Source organism: Lepidochelys olivacea (assembly GCF_965140295.1).
Source record: "Lepidochelys olivacea isolate rLepOli2 genome assembly, chromosome: 2".
NCBI lineage: Eukaryota > Metazoa > Chordata > Testudines > Cheloniidae > Lepidochelys > Lepidochelys olivacea.
Window position 1 is genome coordinate 262429481 of NC_140412.1, and position 15872 is coordinate 262445352.

Sequence of the window (15872 nt, forward strand, 5' to 3'; positions counted from 1 at the left end):
GTAATTGCCTTTAACAGGTGTGTGGGTTTGGCAGGCAGAATGCAGCACCTTTTGAGAGACCGCTGCGGGAACTTTTGCTGCGCCCTGTTCTCTGTCCAAGAACATAGAGGAAGCTAGGCCAGCTGCTCTTCAAGTGAGCAGTAAAACCCCCACTGACTTCAATAAATCCATCCTGGGGCTGACCTAGGAGCCCTGAGTGAAAATGTTCCCAGGCAGGTGGCTAAAGAAACCAGACTTGACTCATGAGGCTGAGCAACATCGGCCGTATTTTCCATTATTTTCCATTAGCTTGAGAAGTCGCTATTGATTTGTTCCGATGGTTTGCTGACCCTGCTGGGCAGAGGAGCGGGGGACGAGGGGATGAGTTATCCCAGTTGCTTAACAGCACAGCTTTCATTCCCTGCTTACAGCTTTTTTTCTTTTGAGTCTTCATTTAATGGATGTGAAAAAGACCAACCTTTTGGTTTTGAACTCTTCACCGTGCCGGGGCCCTCTCATTCTGCAAGGTATGTACTTACGGCTAGGGGGTCAAGAAGAGAATGCCATCTTCCATAACAGTGAGAGAAACCGTGTTGGATAGAGTAGCTACGTAACTTAGCACTGAAGTGAAGGGGCGGGGGAGGGAAATGGGAAACATAGCCTAGTAAAAATTAGAAGCTAGTATACATTGTGATGTACTAGCGTTGGGTGTATGAGCAAGTGACGTTATCCTGTGGGCTCGTTGTAGACAAGGGATGTGTAACTTCTGTCTGAGGTAGCACAGTGCAGTGGTTAGGGGGCTAGACTGGGACTTGGGAGATCTGCGTTCAACTTCCTGCTTTATCACAGATTTGCTGAGTGACCTTGGGCAAGTCGCTTTGTCTTTCTATGTCTCAATTCCCCACCTCTAAATAGAGAAGGCGATTAACCATTGGCACAATTTACTAAGGGTCACAGTGGATTCTCCATCATGGGCAATTTTTAAGTCAAGACAGGATGTTTTTCTGAAAGATCTGCTCTAGGAATTTTTTTGTGGGGGGCTGGGGGCGTTCTCTGGCCTCTGGAATGCAGGAGGTAAGACCGGGTGATCACAGTGGACCCTTCTGGCCTTGGAATTGACGAAAGTGAGGATGTCATGGTTACAGGGCAAGCTGCACTTCTGGCCCCCCTGAGGGCAGCCCCTCAGGTTCTGGGCCTCTTGCCCTTTTCCTGTCCCCGGGTGGAGTTCCCCGTTCTTCCCCTCACAGACCATGATCTGGTGACACCACCTCTTCCTTTGCAGGTCCAGCTGGGTGCAGGCACCTGATTTTCTTCCTATGGAGAGCCAGTGACCTTCTTAAAACCTTGTGATTTTTATTTAACAGTAGGAACAAGCACTAGACAAAAAAAGATTTTACATTAACAAACAGCATATACACGTCTATCTTACCTAAAGGTCTACCATCCCAGAAGGACTGCCTGGCCTAGAATCTCCAGACACGCCCAGTGGGTTCCTGGGTCTGATTCTAGTTGCCGTCTGGTTTCCCCTGCACTCCCCAAGACTCTGTCTGTCCTGTTAAATCTTGCCAGCCTTCTTCGTCCTACAGGATGGGGGAGGGATAGCTCAGTGGTTTAAGCATTGGCCTGCTAAAAACCCCAGGGTTGAGAGTTCAATCCTTGAGGGGGCCATTTAGGGATCTGGGGCAAAAATTGGGGATTGGTCCTGCTTTGAGCAGGGGGTTGGACTAGATGACCTTCTGAGGTCCCTTCCAACCCTGATATTCTATGATTTAGAGAGAGAGGCTTATTCAAGTCTTGGTGAGCTTTGGCCCGTGCTGGTCCATCCAGTCAGGTAGGCTCAGTGTGGGATTGAGCTAGCATCACTGGACTAATAGTCCTTGCATTGTCCCTTTAACAGTCTTCAGTGTCAGCTGGTAGTTGTCTAGGTCATCTTCTCCATCTTCCCTCTACTCTTGGCTGAGTAAGAATTACTTAAACCCAAACACGGAAAACACCATCCTGATAGCCAGACCCAACAGGCAGCAGTAATAAATTCTCACAGGGCAGTTCCATATTCACTAGAGGGGATAATATGTTCCCTACCTTACAGGGGTGTTGTGAGCAGAAATACAGTAAATAGTGTGAGGTTCTCAGATACCCCAATGATGAGAGCTGCATAAATGCCTTAAGGGCTTTTCTATGTGGGAAAGTTTTAGCAGTTATCCAGGTATCGTTATACTGGTAATAAAACATCATCTTCAGTGTATAAAAAAAAAAAAAGTACTCTTACACCAGAATAAGTGAATGCCCACACAGGGGGTTACACCAGGATGGCTATTTCTGGTTAAATTCACACCTTAGGTTATATAGAAAAAACTTTCCCATGCAGACTGGCCATGGATGGATGGATAGATGAAGTGAGCTGTAGCTCATGAAAGCTCATGCTCAAATAAATTGGTTAGTCTCTAAGGTGCCACAAGTCTCCCTTTTCCTATTGTCACCTGTGGGCGCTCTGAAGTAATAAAGGCCTGTAATTTTTATCCCCCAGAACTGTAGGACCAGCATTCTAGCCCCAGCTCCCCACGTGTGTGTGTTTTAGACAATCATTGTTTCTTGTCTGCAGCCTTTGGGTTTATCTCACTGTAACGTGTGTCTGTGCGTGGGTGTGTGTACGGCGCAGTACTTCGCCGCAGGATGCGGGCTGACTTGCCGTATGGAACGCTGAGCGCCGCTGAGGTTCTGATCGTGCTAAGCTCAGAGACGCTAAGTAGCAGCAGGGGAGGGAAGCAGCTGAAATCACTACAAGCCTACATGCTTGTCTGGTTCCTTTTGTGGTTTGAGGAAAGAAGCCAAAGTGACCCTCAGGACTTTTTACTATAAATTCCAGCTCTTGGGTTGAGCAGGAACACTGTGCCTGCTGCAGCCCGCGGTGATGGATGCCGACGGCACGCTGGCTCTCTTGTGACTTTCCCCAGACTTAGTGTGAGAGGTGTGTGGTGTGTGTGCCCGGTGATGCCTTTCCCCCAGATCCCGCTTTGTCACAGCCCATGTGAAGCAGGAAGGAACATAGCACTTGCATGCTGCCACTCTTGTCGAGTAAATTCTCATCTACGCCAATGCCCCTTGGCATCGCTCTGGCAGTGTATAGGAGCCTTCAGGTGGATGTAAGCTTACTCTCCTTGTAAGGCCCCGTTTACACTGCCAGTGTGGGGCCAAGGGGACGTTCGTGTAGAGGAGAATCGCGCCCTTGGTCTTCAGAGCTGCTTCTGAAACAGATAAGGCTTGTGTGAAATGTGGTCTCCCCTCTCCATACGCCCACATAACACCCGTTAATTCCCAGCTGGAGGGGCTGTGCTCTCGCAGCTGGAAAATCACGCTGCCCCACTGCTCAAGCGATTTAATTGGGGATTGGTCCTGCTTTGAGCAGGGGGTTGGACTAGATGACCACCGCCTGAGGTCCCTTCCAATCCTGATATTCTATGATTCTATGATTACCGAGTCGGGGGGAAAAATTCCCGTCTGTCCATCATCAGAACCATTTATAACCTTGCTTATAAATGTACCCTCCAGGAGCTGTGTGGAAGGCCCTGCAGTGGGAGTTCTTTCAGCTGGCCACAGACCAGGAATGGCGGAATGCAGAACAAACTGCACCCACGCTGCCCTTCCAGCCAACATGCTCTCGAAAAGCCAGGAGCTTTTCACGAGCCGGGAGGGGAGTTCAGTCCTCTGGGCCCATTCAGCTCTTGGAGGCTTTGCTAAGACTGCTGACAAGGGTCGGTGCTCTGGATGACTCTTTCTGTGCAGGAAGGGTCTTGCTTACCTGGGCACTCCATATACCTGGGAACGTGGCCACATCCTGTGCTGCTCTCCAATTTTAATTCCTTTTAGCCTCCCAATGCAATTGATGCGTCACTGAGCTAGTGGCTGAAAAACTCCTAGCTCTTAGAAGAGCTCAGCAGGTGCCGTGGCGGATGATCTACTACTTGAAGTCTTGGTCGGTGCTGCCTTGTGGATAGACCATTGACCTGAGAATCAAGAGACCTGGGTTTCAATTCTTGGCTCTGCGGCTGGCGTGCTAGTGACTTTGGGCAAGTCACTTTACCTCCATCCGTCTCAGTTTCCCCATCTGTAAAAGGGGGATATTGATACTGACCTCCTTTGCAAAGGGCTTTGAGATCCACTGATGACAAGCACTGTGTCAGCGCTGAGGATTGTTACTATTTGATTTAAATCCGGATAGGAGGTCTCTCTAAAAGTAAAGCTTTAGCAGCTACTGGGCTTGATTCAGGAATTACTGGGCGAACTATGGTGGCCTGTGTTACGCAGGAGGTGAACCTAGATGATCACAAAGATCCCTTCTGGGCTTTCCACCATGAACGTGAGCCATTGGCTTGCTCTGGATCTCCTTGTGGTTTGGTTTTGTTCTCCCCTGGCATTATGGCCAACTTGCCTCAATTTTGATCTGATGGCACTTTCCCTGTGTCCGTTCATTCAGTCTCTGCTGTTCTACATAGGTTCTTATACTGCGCTCATCACTGCAGTATCTGAATGTCTTCCAGTCATGCATTAAGCGACTAACATCTGCCGCGTGTTGTTTGTTCTCTCAGCCTCTCCCCGGGGGAGAAGCGTATGCAGTTTGTGTAATTTTTTTTTTTTTTTACTATCGATACCTGTTGCTCTGTGTTTTATATTACAGAAGGCCAGGTCTAAGAAATGCGCCTCGCACTGGGAGCAGAAGGTGGTGAGGTTTGTAACGGCCCTTAGTTCCTGGGGGAGTTCATTTCACAGTCTCGAACTAGCCCCTCAAAAAGCTGTCTCCTGCAGACGAGCTTTACCCTGATCATAGAGAGTTCCATTATGCCAGAGGAGCAGCGTTGTTGACCACGGTCTTCATTGTGGAGCTTTAGACGGACTTCTAGCTATCCTGGGCCCAGGCCATTGAGCGCCTTGAAGATAAGGACAGAGACTTTGAGCTTGAGTTGCTCTTCTCCCGGTGTAGAGAGCAGAGGACAGGCTGGATGGTTCATGGTAGTCTGTGTTGCAGCGTTCTGTACTAGTTGGAGTTTCCAAAGCACTGAAGTTTTCATGCCCAGGTATATCCCATTGCTCTCGACCAGCTGAGAGGTGATGGAAGGGTGAATAACTGAGGCTAGGTCACCGTCTGCTAGGATAGGACCGAGTCTCAGCACCAACCAGAAGTGATTAAAAGCATTACTCATGGATGCTGCTCTGTGAGAGCTCAGCATCAGCAAGGATTTCAGGAGTACTCCTAAACCACAGTCTGAATTGACCAATTGTGGTGATGTACTTTTAACCAAAGGAGACTGCACCGTGCTGGCAGCAGACTCTTCAGAATGCTTTCCTCTGCCCACCAGCATGACCGTTGTCTTTCTCGGGTTCAGCTTCAGACAGCTGTTCTTCATCCATGAACTGACCTTGTCCGAGCACTGGGCCGTCTTGGTGGCAGTGGTGTGGTCATAGGTGGTGAAGGATGAGGTAGAGCTGTGTGCTTCTCCAAAAGCAAGAACACTGCATGAGGCATCTAGCCAGCTGTGCAATGCTGTGCTCTGCGGTGGTGAAATATTTTCTTCCTGACCCTGGTGGGTCAGCCCTGAAGCATGAAATCTGATCACCTTGATCTTCTCCTGCATGCTTGTAAAAGTTGTGGGTCATAAGAATGACTTAGCCCTTCTTAAAACAAGCTAGCTGTAGTATTTGACTTGCTCTCCTGCAACAGTGAGTTCCACAGGGTGAGTAGGTGGCGCACATGTGTGTATGTTTGCTTTCCTTTATTTGTCCTAAGGCTAACGAGTAAAATTTGAAAATGTCTATGGGACTTAGGTTTCTGCATCACTTTGGAAAGTGGGACTTAGAGGCTCCTTTGGAAATTTTACCCAAAATGTTCAGATTTGGGTATTTAAAGTTAGGTTCCTAAATTCTTATTTAGACACCTGATTTTCAGAGACTCGGCTCCTCATGTGTGTGACTTAGTCCTCATCATCTCAGAAAATCAAGTGTCTGCAATAAGAATTTAGGTGCCTAACTTCAGACCACCCAGGTTAGAAATTTTTGTTAGGCTTAAAGTCACCAGTTCTTAATTGAATTGAGTATTTAGGCTGTTTCACACACACGCACCTGGGTACCAGGAAGATCAATGCCTTAGTGATACCTTGTACCTGGGGCAGGGAAAGGGTTAATCTTTCGAGCATCTGAAATCTTCATCCAGAGTTCTAGGTTACTTACACATTCTGACTAAATCTCTCCCCCACTGCCCCTCTGCCAGGACCACAAGAGCCTGGAAGGTAATTGCCGCTCACAGATACGGCTGGAATTACTTTCGCTGGGAGCCCATTGCTGCTTGCGTTTCTCAGAGCAGTTGTTAGGAGGCATCTTTAATCCACGGGTTGCAAATAAAAAGCACAACAGTTCTAATAACGGAGATTAGTTAGTGCTGCATGTTGGGGTGGGGGAGGCCAGCAATCCAGCATGCATGCCTCTCTAGTAGCTAGGCCTAGATTCTCCTGGGCACGCTCTTATCTCATGACTTTATTATGGTGGATTTTTGATCAGCTGAAACAGAGAACCAAGGGGCTAAAGCTATAAAGTGCTCTGAAGACAGCAGGCCTGACTTATGCTAAGGATGCTTTAAGCCACTCTAGTAGCATAGAGGGAGCCTTAAAGTGGTTGGAACAAGCTCTCCTGTGCAGCGAGGCTGCCTGGCTGGTATGTAGTAGCTCTCCGACAGCCTAGCTCACAGCCCCAGCATCGGAGGACTGGGCTGGTGGAAAATTTTCCATCAGAACTGTTTAGATGGAAAATTGGGTTTTCAGCTGAATTCAGTTTTTCACAGAAACTGTCTGCTTTCTACACACACACTTTTGGGGGGGTCAAAAACTCACAGACCCAAAAATTGAAATATTTTGACTGAAAGCCACAAATGGCATCATGGGGATCATAGAATCATAGAATATCAGGGTTGGAAGGGACCTCAGGAGGTCATCTAGTCCAACCCCCTGCTCAAAGCAGGACCGATCCCCAACTAAATCATCCCAGCCAGGGCTTTGTCAAGTGGGGCCTTAAAAACCTCTAAGGAAGGAGATTCCACCACCTCCCTAGGTAACGCATTCCAGTGCTTCACCGTTAGACCAGGCAGGCCGGCCTAGAGAGGAGAAATAAGAGCATGCGGTACTTGAACTACAACTCCCATGAGGCACCAGGGCAGTGTATCCAAAGTGGAATATTTCTGTTTTTCGTTAAAATATTTTGAGTTGTTGCTTTTTTGCCAAGGAGTCAAATTTTTCTGTTGAAAATGTGGGGTTTTGGAGAAAATTATTCTTTTTTTCATCAAAATTTTCTGTAGAAAAAAGCCCATTTTCTGACCAGCTCTTAACTAGGAAGCAGTTTGGAGGCGTGATCAAAGAGCACTGCCCGAGGACTATTCTGTTTTTTGTACAGCCCCGAGGCTGCTCTGCCATATGGTGGGAGCTCGGCAGGTCCCTGAGCAGCCCCACAACACAGGCAGCAGAGCAGGTTGGGAAATGGTCTTTTGTTTCTGCAAAAATTATGATGAAAATAACTCTTGTTTCGTTTTTTCGTTGAAATTTTTCTGCAAAAGAACTTTTTCCCCAAATTTTCATCAAAAAACTGGAAAATCCTAATTTTTTGGCCAAAATCTGGATTTTTTTTGTTTTGTTTTCAGATGTTTTACAGAAATATTTTGATTTTGGGGCTGAAAACTTTCAGGTTTTGTTTTGACATTTGAGAACCTGAAGAATGTTGTTGGCAACCGATACATCCCATGGAGGTTTCTGTGTTGACAACAAAGCCATTTTTCATAGGAGGGGAAAAAAAAGTTTTGAATGAAAAACGTTGACCAGCCATAATGGGGAGTGCAAAGGTAACTTAAAGTCCTCTTTACCCCCTATCTGCATTCTCTGTCCCTCCCTCAAGTGCCGCAAGAGAGCAATTGGGAATTGGGCCCATTCCTTCTGGGCATTTGGGGCATATCAGGGATGAAGATACTAGTATCTAATGTGCTATAGTGGAGATGGACCTCAATCCGAACCCAAATCCCCCCCCACCAGTCGGGGGCATTCTGATCTGTGTCTGAACCAGGCAGCTCTGGCCACGTCTCTGCAGTCATAGTCCAAGTGACTTTGCCCCTTTGCTTAGTGGCTCAGGTGCGCCTTCGTCTCCATTTCAAATGATCATTTAAGCCTGTTCAGGGCTGCGTTGGAATGGTAATGACTGAAAGTTGATGGAGTGAGGGTGGGGAGGGCGTTTCGCCATTCATGGTGGCCTAGGTTTGGTGTTCTCAATCCAGTTCCCAGGGAACAGGCATCCGTTGAGCCGCAAATTGCGTTTGTCACAAATCGTTGACAGTTTCTGCCGACGGACGAAGGGTTGAACTGGCCTGAACTCCCCTTTCACACTGTGGATGAGACTGTGTAGCCAAATTCTTGAAGAACTCATATTAACATCAACCTGGGGCTTTGTCTCCCTCTAGTGGCTGGACCTTGTAAGGAGGTTTGAGTCAGCTATTGCATTTATGGACCTGGGCTTTCAGCTCAGGTAGCAGAGCTTCGTGCTTTTGAATCCGGAGATCCCAAGTTCAGACTGCACAGATAACCAGAGCAGGGTGGGTGGGTAAGGAGATGGGGACAACCTATTCTCTCAGGTCAAAGACCCACGGCAGCGGATCATAATAAAGCCTGACACTTGCAATGTGCTTGTCATCCAGGGATCTCAAAGCACTTTATGGAAGTGGGCAGATATTATTGTTCCCTCTTCACAATTGTGAGGGGACAGATGGGGGAGGTGGTGGAGCCCAGGGCAATGTTACCGAGAAGTTATCAGTCACGGAGTAGAGCCAGGTGTATTTGTTATCAGTGTGGTGGTCTGACTACTAGGTTAAGCTGCCTCCCTTGGCATCTAGCTTCTGTTGTGGGAAGGGAAAGGAGGGACCATTTAAAGGAAAAGGTTTTTTCAGTCTTGAATTCTTGCATCTCCTTTCTTCTCTCTCCCTGCAGCTGATAGTTGAAAAGACAACTGACTACCCTTCCGCTGAATACTCTCTGGTGGAGGATGTAGCCCTCCACTTCACGTGTTTGATGGACAGGCTGAACGAGCAGCGCCTGTTTCAGCCGGACCTGTGCGACGTGGACGTCGTCCTAGTTCAGCAGAAGAGCATCTTCCCCGCCCACAAGGGGGTCCTTGCCGCCTACAGCCAGTTCTTCCACTCTCTCTTCACCCAGAACAAGCAGCTGCAGCGGGTAGAGCTGTCCCTGGAGGCCTTGACTTCCCAAGGCCTCCAGCAGATCCTCAACTTCATCTACACCTCCAAGCTGCTGGTGAACGCCTGCAACGTGCAGGACGTCCTGAACGCCGCCACCGTGCTGCAGATGAGCAACATCGCCGCCTCCTGCCAGGAGCTCATCAACACCAGGTCCCTCAGCCTGGCCATGGCCAGCGACATGGCCCTGCCCCCCGATGCCTGCGGCAACGCCGTCCCCCCGCAGTACTACTGCGAGATTAAGCAAGAGGTGGACTCTCCGCACCCCAAGATCTATGCCCGGGAAGGTACCGATCCCTACTCGGTGCGAGTAGAGGACAGGGTGGGTGGAGGCGCCAACCAGCACCTCCCGACTGTGGCTGCCAAGCAGTATTACAAGGAGGAGAAGGACGGTGGCCTGGCCACCATGTGTAAAATAGAGGGTGGGGAGTCGGAGGAGGATCTGGACAGCCAGGGCTCTTACAACCGGGAGCAGATCATTGTGGAGGTGAACCTCAACAACCAAACCCTCAATGTCTCCAAGGGGACGGAAGGGAAGCCCACCGCCAATGAAGCTGCCGCCGTGATCACCCGACCAGACGGGGATGGACATGACACCGAGGAGGAAGGGGAGGAGGAGAATGAGGAAGTGGGGGAGGAGGAGGAGGATGCTGAGGTGGGGGAGGAGGAAGAGGAGGAGCACAGCGAAGAGGAAGACCTGGAGGAGACCACCGAGGAGGAGGAGGAAGAGGACGACGATGAAGAGGCGTCTGAAGTGAAAAGGGAAAAATCTGGGCAGCCTCGCAGGGGGAGCAGGTTGTCCAAGGCCACCAAGTCCACCATGTCCACCAGGTCCCAGGATCTAGCCAAGGTGGTGGAGGAAGAGGAGGGCCAGCGTGGGAGGAAGAGGAAAAAGGAGCAGGATGGGCTGGGCCCGAAAGTCAAGCTGGAGGAGAAACAGCAATACCCCTGCAAGAAGTGCCCCCGCGTCTTCAACAACCGCTGGTACTTGGAGAAGCACATGAACGTCACCCACAGCCGCATGCAGATCTGCGACAAGTGCGGCAAACGCTTCCTGCTGGAGAGCGAGCTCCTGCTGCACCACCAGACGGACTGCGAGAAGAACATCCAGGTGAGCCGCCGTCATGCCCCGCCTGGCCCCAGAGTGCTGCAGAGGGGCCCGGGCACTCTGTGCCACCGCCTGGTGACATGCCAGAAGTATGCGGGGACTGGGCATGGTACCCTCCCAACAGAGCCTCAAGTGATGCTCCAAGTACTCTGAGGTTGCGGCTGGTGCTCCTTATGGCAGTGGGGTTTGTGTGTGTTGTCCTGGGGCTCTAGTGGTACCAGATCTCACTTTAGCTCCCAGTTACCCAGCACAGCCCGATTCCTAGTGGGTGCGGAGGAGAGGCAATAAGTGATCTACACTGCATGGCTCTGCATGCACCTTATAACAGGAACAAAAACACTGAGGTAAAGTAGAGGCGTGGCCCAGGATACTGCTGTGTCCTGTGGGGTTACTATAGCCTTCTGAGCTATTGCTGGAGAGCTTTGTATTTTAAACAAGGGCCGGCAGAGGTGGGGCTCTGTCCAGTTTTCCTGACTGAAAGACTTGGAGGGCTGGGGGGTGGGGATGTCCCTAAATAACAGGGTCTTTGAGTGGCAGGAATAAAAATATAAACATGGGGGTGAGGGTAGCGGGTAGGGAATTGAAAGGATCCTGGAAGCTACATGCCCTGAAATGCTGTTAGAGGGGCTCATAATGAGGATTAAAGGATTGGCCTAGTGTCAGAGAGCACTGGTGTGGCATCTTATAGAGGGCAGGCTGTGGGCACAGAGAGAATATGGCATAGAAATCTAGGAGACTTAAGGCTGTGATGAATGGCTGGCGCCAGTGTGTTTGAAGCCCGTGTTAACAGTGGCATTGCAGATCCATAGCTCTGACACCAGAAAAGTTCCCACCAGAAAACATCCCACCACTCCGACATCAGACCCACGGGAGTTCTCTTACTTTAGGGCAGTGGTTCTCAACCAGGAGCACACGTACCCTGGGGGTACCCAGTGATCTTCCAGGGGGTACATCAACTCATCTAGACATTTGCCTAGTTTTACAACAGGCTACATAAAAAGCACGACCGAAGTCAATGCAAACTAAAATTTCCTACAGACAATGACCCATTTATACTGCTCTATATAGTATACACTGACATGTAAGTAATTTTTATATTCCAATTGACTTATTTTATAATGATATGGTAAAAATTAGAGAGTAAGCAATTTTTAGTAATAGTGTGCTGTCACGCTTTTGTATTTTTACGTCTGATTTTGTAAGCAAATAGTTTTTAAGTGAGGTGAAATTTGGGGTACACACGACAAAGCAGGCTCCTGAAAAGGGGACAGTACTTTGGAAAGGTTGAGCATCCGATGAAGTGAGCTGTAGCTCACGAGAGCTTATGCTCAAATAAATTGGTTAGTCTCTAAGATGCCACAAGTCCTCCTTTTCTTTTTGCGAATACAGACTAACACGGCTGCTACTCTGAAAACTGCTTTAGGGTGTTGACAAATGTCAGTTATAGAACTGCAGTGCCAACTGCTGGAAAGAAACTAAATTGCAGCACTGCAGCGAGTGGACAGTGGTGTGCATCCTCATGTTATTGTGTAAACGTGAAATATGAGCAACAGGGAATCAAGGAAAACGCTGGGTTTCTGTTACCCCAAACCACTCAAGCATTTCTCTCCTGTTCTGCAGTCACTGCCCCCTGACCCCCAGAGTGTTACACTGAGACACAAGAAAATTCCTTATCTACCGGTGTGAGTGTCTGGGCAGCAATGGGCTTGTCTGGTACAATTGGAACCTCGAGCAGTAATGACCAAGGATTTTATCAGGGTTGTTTAGTATGTAGACATGAGGAAAAAGTAAAGCTGATTTCTTTGTGTATACATACGTGTGTACACACACACACAGCATAACCCCACAAACAGAGCACAGCCCCCTCCCAGCACACACACAGCACAACCCTTGTATCCAAATGCCCTGATCCAAGGAACTGCTAGCAGGTCTGTTTCCGATATTCTCCCAATTTACCCAAATACATGCAGTGTCACTCAGTCAGTTCGGATAATCCGTGATGCTACTGTATATAGGTACTTATCTAACGTTTCTTGTCATTTTTATACGTGTACTTTTATGTACTTAGGCCTTGTCTATAGTAGAAACGTTGCACCAGTTTATTCAAATTGATTTTAAACATCGGTCAATCAATCCAGTTACATTGACACAAACTCCTAACATAGACACACGTCAGCCAATTTAACCCTGTCTTAAATTGATTTAGCTTAATTTGGAAATTTGCTGTGTGACATAAAACAGCTTTAATTCTTGCTGTACATCGGTTTAGCTTTTGTGTCGACGCATTTCTGAATTCAGCTAACCTAGTTTAATCCTTTTTGAAATCACTTTAAGTATGTCTGCTTTAGAGGTTTGTACCAATTTACCTAGATTTAATGGATTCTTAAAATAGATTCAGTTAAACCAATGCAACTTTTCTAATGTAGACCAACTCTTCTTTAAGACAGGTTTCAGAATAGAAGCCGTGTTAGTCTGTATTTGCAAAAAGAAAAGGAGGATTTGTGGCACCTCAGAGACTAACACATTTATTTGAGCATAAGCTTTCGTGAGCTACAGCTCAAGTTTATGCTCAAATAAATTTGTTAGTCTCTAAGGTGCCACAAGTACTCCTTTTTTTTTCTTCTTTAAGAGTAATTTATTGGCTGGCTGCTACATTGGAACGTTACAGGTGACATGAACCAATCAGAATCCAGGAAAAGTTTAATAATACTGAATGCTGCAGCTTCATTGGTTAAGCATTTTTAAAAAATTCTCCAGTGAATCTTCTAATCCATGTTGAACTGACATCATCTTACAAATGTCATTTTTTTTAATATAGATAAGAAAACCCTAGACGGTCCCATGTTATCCTTCCAGTGCTTGAGTGATTTCTTTTTAAATTAATCCAGGTCTGATTTTGTGTGGGTTATCCCTAAAACTATAGCTATGGGCCATGAGGTTGGTGAAGCCGCCTAAAATTCAAACTCTTGCCCTTCCACTACCCACGTGTGAGGGATACTGAGGGATAAGGACTTGGCGTAAAAGATGCAGGAAGTATAGGAGTGCAGAAGGCTTCAAATAAGATAGGTTCACTCCAAGCATAAATAACATTGCTTATAACCAACTTCTTGTGTCAATATTTCTGGGGGAAATAGGGAGGCTCAGTATAGGCCCACCATGGTTGCGAACCTCCCACAATGGAGAAGCCACATCAGAAGGAGAAAAAATAAATGGTCCATAGTTATGGGTAAGGCTGCGATTTAGTCACAGGTATTTTTAGTAAAATCATGGACAGGTCATAGGCAATAAACAAAAATTCACGCCCCTGACCTGTCCATGACTTAGACTATAAATATCCTTGACTAAATTGTGGCGGGGGGGCAGGCGCGCTGGGGAGTCGCTGCTGGGGGGAGAGGCGGGGCCAGCCATGACACCGGTGGCCAGGGGCTGCCGGGGTAGCGCTGCTCTGGCCACCCTGGAGATCGCTGCTCAGGTGGTCCCCAGAGCCTGCTGCTTGGGTTCAGCCGCACTGGCCGCAACAGAAGTCACAGAGGTCGCAGAAAGTCACAGAATCCATGACTTCCCGCAACCTCCATGACAGACACGGAGCCCTAGTTATGGGCCACGTTCTGGTATCCTTACTCAGGTTGAAGAGTAGTTTATCCCAAGCGTTCCTATTGAAGTCAGCAGGCCAGATTGTCACCTGTTGTAAGTCAACATCGCTCCACTGAAGTCAATAGCTACATCAGCTCCACCAGCTAAGGTTCACACCCATTTGCATCCACTCGTGGAGTAAGGCACTGCTCAATGTGAGTTTGAATATCCGAACCTGGTCCTAAGGTCCTGAAACTGAACTTAAAGCAGAATTTAAACTTCAGTGTACTGTATGAATTACACACACAATAACCTAAAATATTAATATTAATATTAAATTATTAATTAAAATATTAATATTAAAATATTACAGTTGCAATCTCCATCATTTGAAAATGTCAGAATTAAGGTTGCCTGTGCAACCTTAATTCAGCCCCTTGCATGTATGCATTATGGTACAATCTTTTTAGATGATCAGATACCATTTTTTTTCCACAGGACCTTTGCCTCATTCCGTGCACAGGATAGTTATTCAATATTTGGTTTTCTCCTCATTGTTCAGAGTGCACCCCTGTGTTATTTTACTGCACACTATTCAAACCCTGCTATGAAGATGAAATCATTAATGCCCTTATGGGCTTTTCTGTGGCCCGCATCACTGTCTATCCAAGTGCTTCACAGACAGTCACCAGTCTATCTTTCCATCACCCCTGGGAGGTGAAGGGATGGTATTATTCCCATTTTACAGATGGGGCATTGAGGCAGAGCGAGATTAAGGTTAAAAGTTTTCAGTGATTTTGGGCAACCAGTCTGAGGCAGCTAGGACCTGATTTTTCAGAGTACTTTGCATTAAATAGCAATTTATGTGTTTAGGGCACAGCTCCCACTGACTTCACTGGCAACTGTGGGCGCTCAACACTTCTGCCAATCTGAAGATGAACCCAGAAAATGAGGACACGCAATTAGTGGCTGCCTGTGAAAAGTTTGATTGAAGTGATTTGTTCAGCATCACATAGGAACTGTGCAGGGATAGAATCCAATTTCCAGGGCAGCATTCAGCTGCCTTAATATTGTAACCCCGGGTATGTCTACACTGCAGTTAAACTCCCGTAGCTGGCCTGTGTCAGCTGACTCAGGCTCCTAGGGCTTGGGTGGCGGGGCTGTAAAATTGCAGTGTTGATATTTGGGCTCAGGCTGGAGCCTGAGCCCTGGGACCCTACAAGAGGGAAGAGTCCCAGAGCCCAGACTCCAGCCTGAACCGGAATGTCTACACAGCAATTTTTAGCCCCACAGCCTGAGCCCTGAGCATGAGTCACCTGACACGGGCCAGCAGAGGCCATGCTGCTCGTCTTTTGTTCCCGTGTAGACATACTCAATAAGGCAGAAGTCCCATGGAAAAATGGTAGATGATCATGTAATTAAAGATTGTATCATAATGCATACACAGAAGGGAACAGAATTAAAATTGTACAGACAACCTTAATTCTGGCATTTCCTAACTTTTGAGTGCTGGACTTCAACCAAAATTGCCACTTTTCTGAGAATTTTCAGGCAAATATTTTGATTAGTTTGAATTTAAACTAATCTATTTTATAAATCTACGTACAAACTATTGTGCATGTGAAGGATTTTGCCTGGTACTGTTTTCTTGTACAGTTGAGCCATTATTTTAAAATCTTAGTGAAAATCTATAGACGTTTTTGTGCATTTTTGTGGTAAAATAAGTATTTTGAGCGAATTTATGTTCTTTCTGTGTCTGACAGTGATGCAAAGCTTGTACAGCAGTGAGACGTTCAGTTCTTTGATCTGTGGATTGAGGGGAATAGCATTGTGGAATATGAAGAGTGTAGTGACGTTGTGCCAGGTTGGGGAAAGTACAAGTATCTAACAGGAAGGAGGTTAGAGAGTAGGGCTGATTGAAAACATGCAGATGACATTTTT

The 15872-nt window shown here is 47.3% G+C and overlaps 1 protein-coding gene across 2 annotated transcripts in view; it reads left to right on the forward strand.

The window, feature by feature from the left end:
- Positions 1 to 15872, forward strand: part of ZBTB47 (zinc finger and BTB domain containing 47) — a 95325-nt gene that overhangs the window by 54425 nt on the left and 25028 nt on the right. For both annotated transcript variants that reach the window (XM_084618199.1, XM_084618200.1), the window contains exon 2: positions 8988 to 10361. In XM_084618199.1, coding sequence (XP_084474325.1) covers positions 8988 to 10361 — 1374 coding nt within the window. The remainder of the gene's footprint in view (positions 1 to 8987; positions 10362 to 15872) is intronic.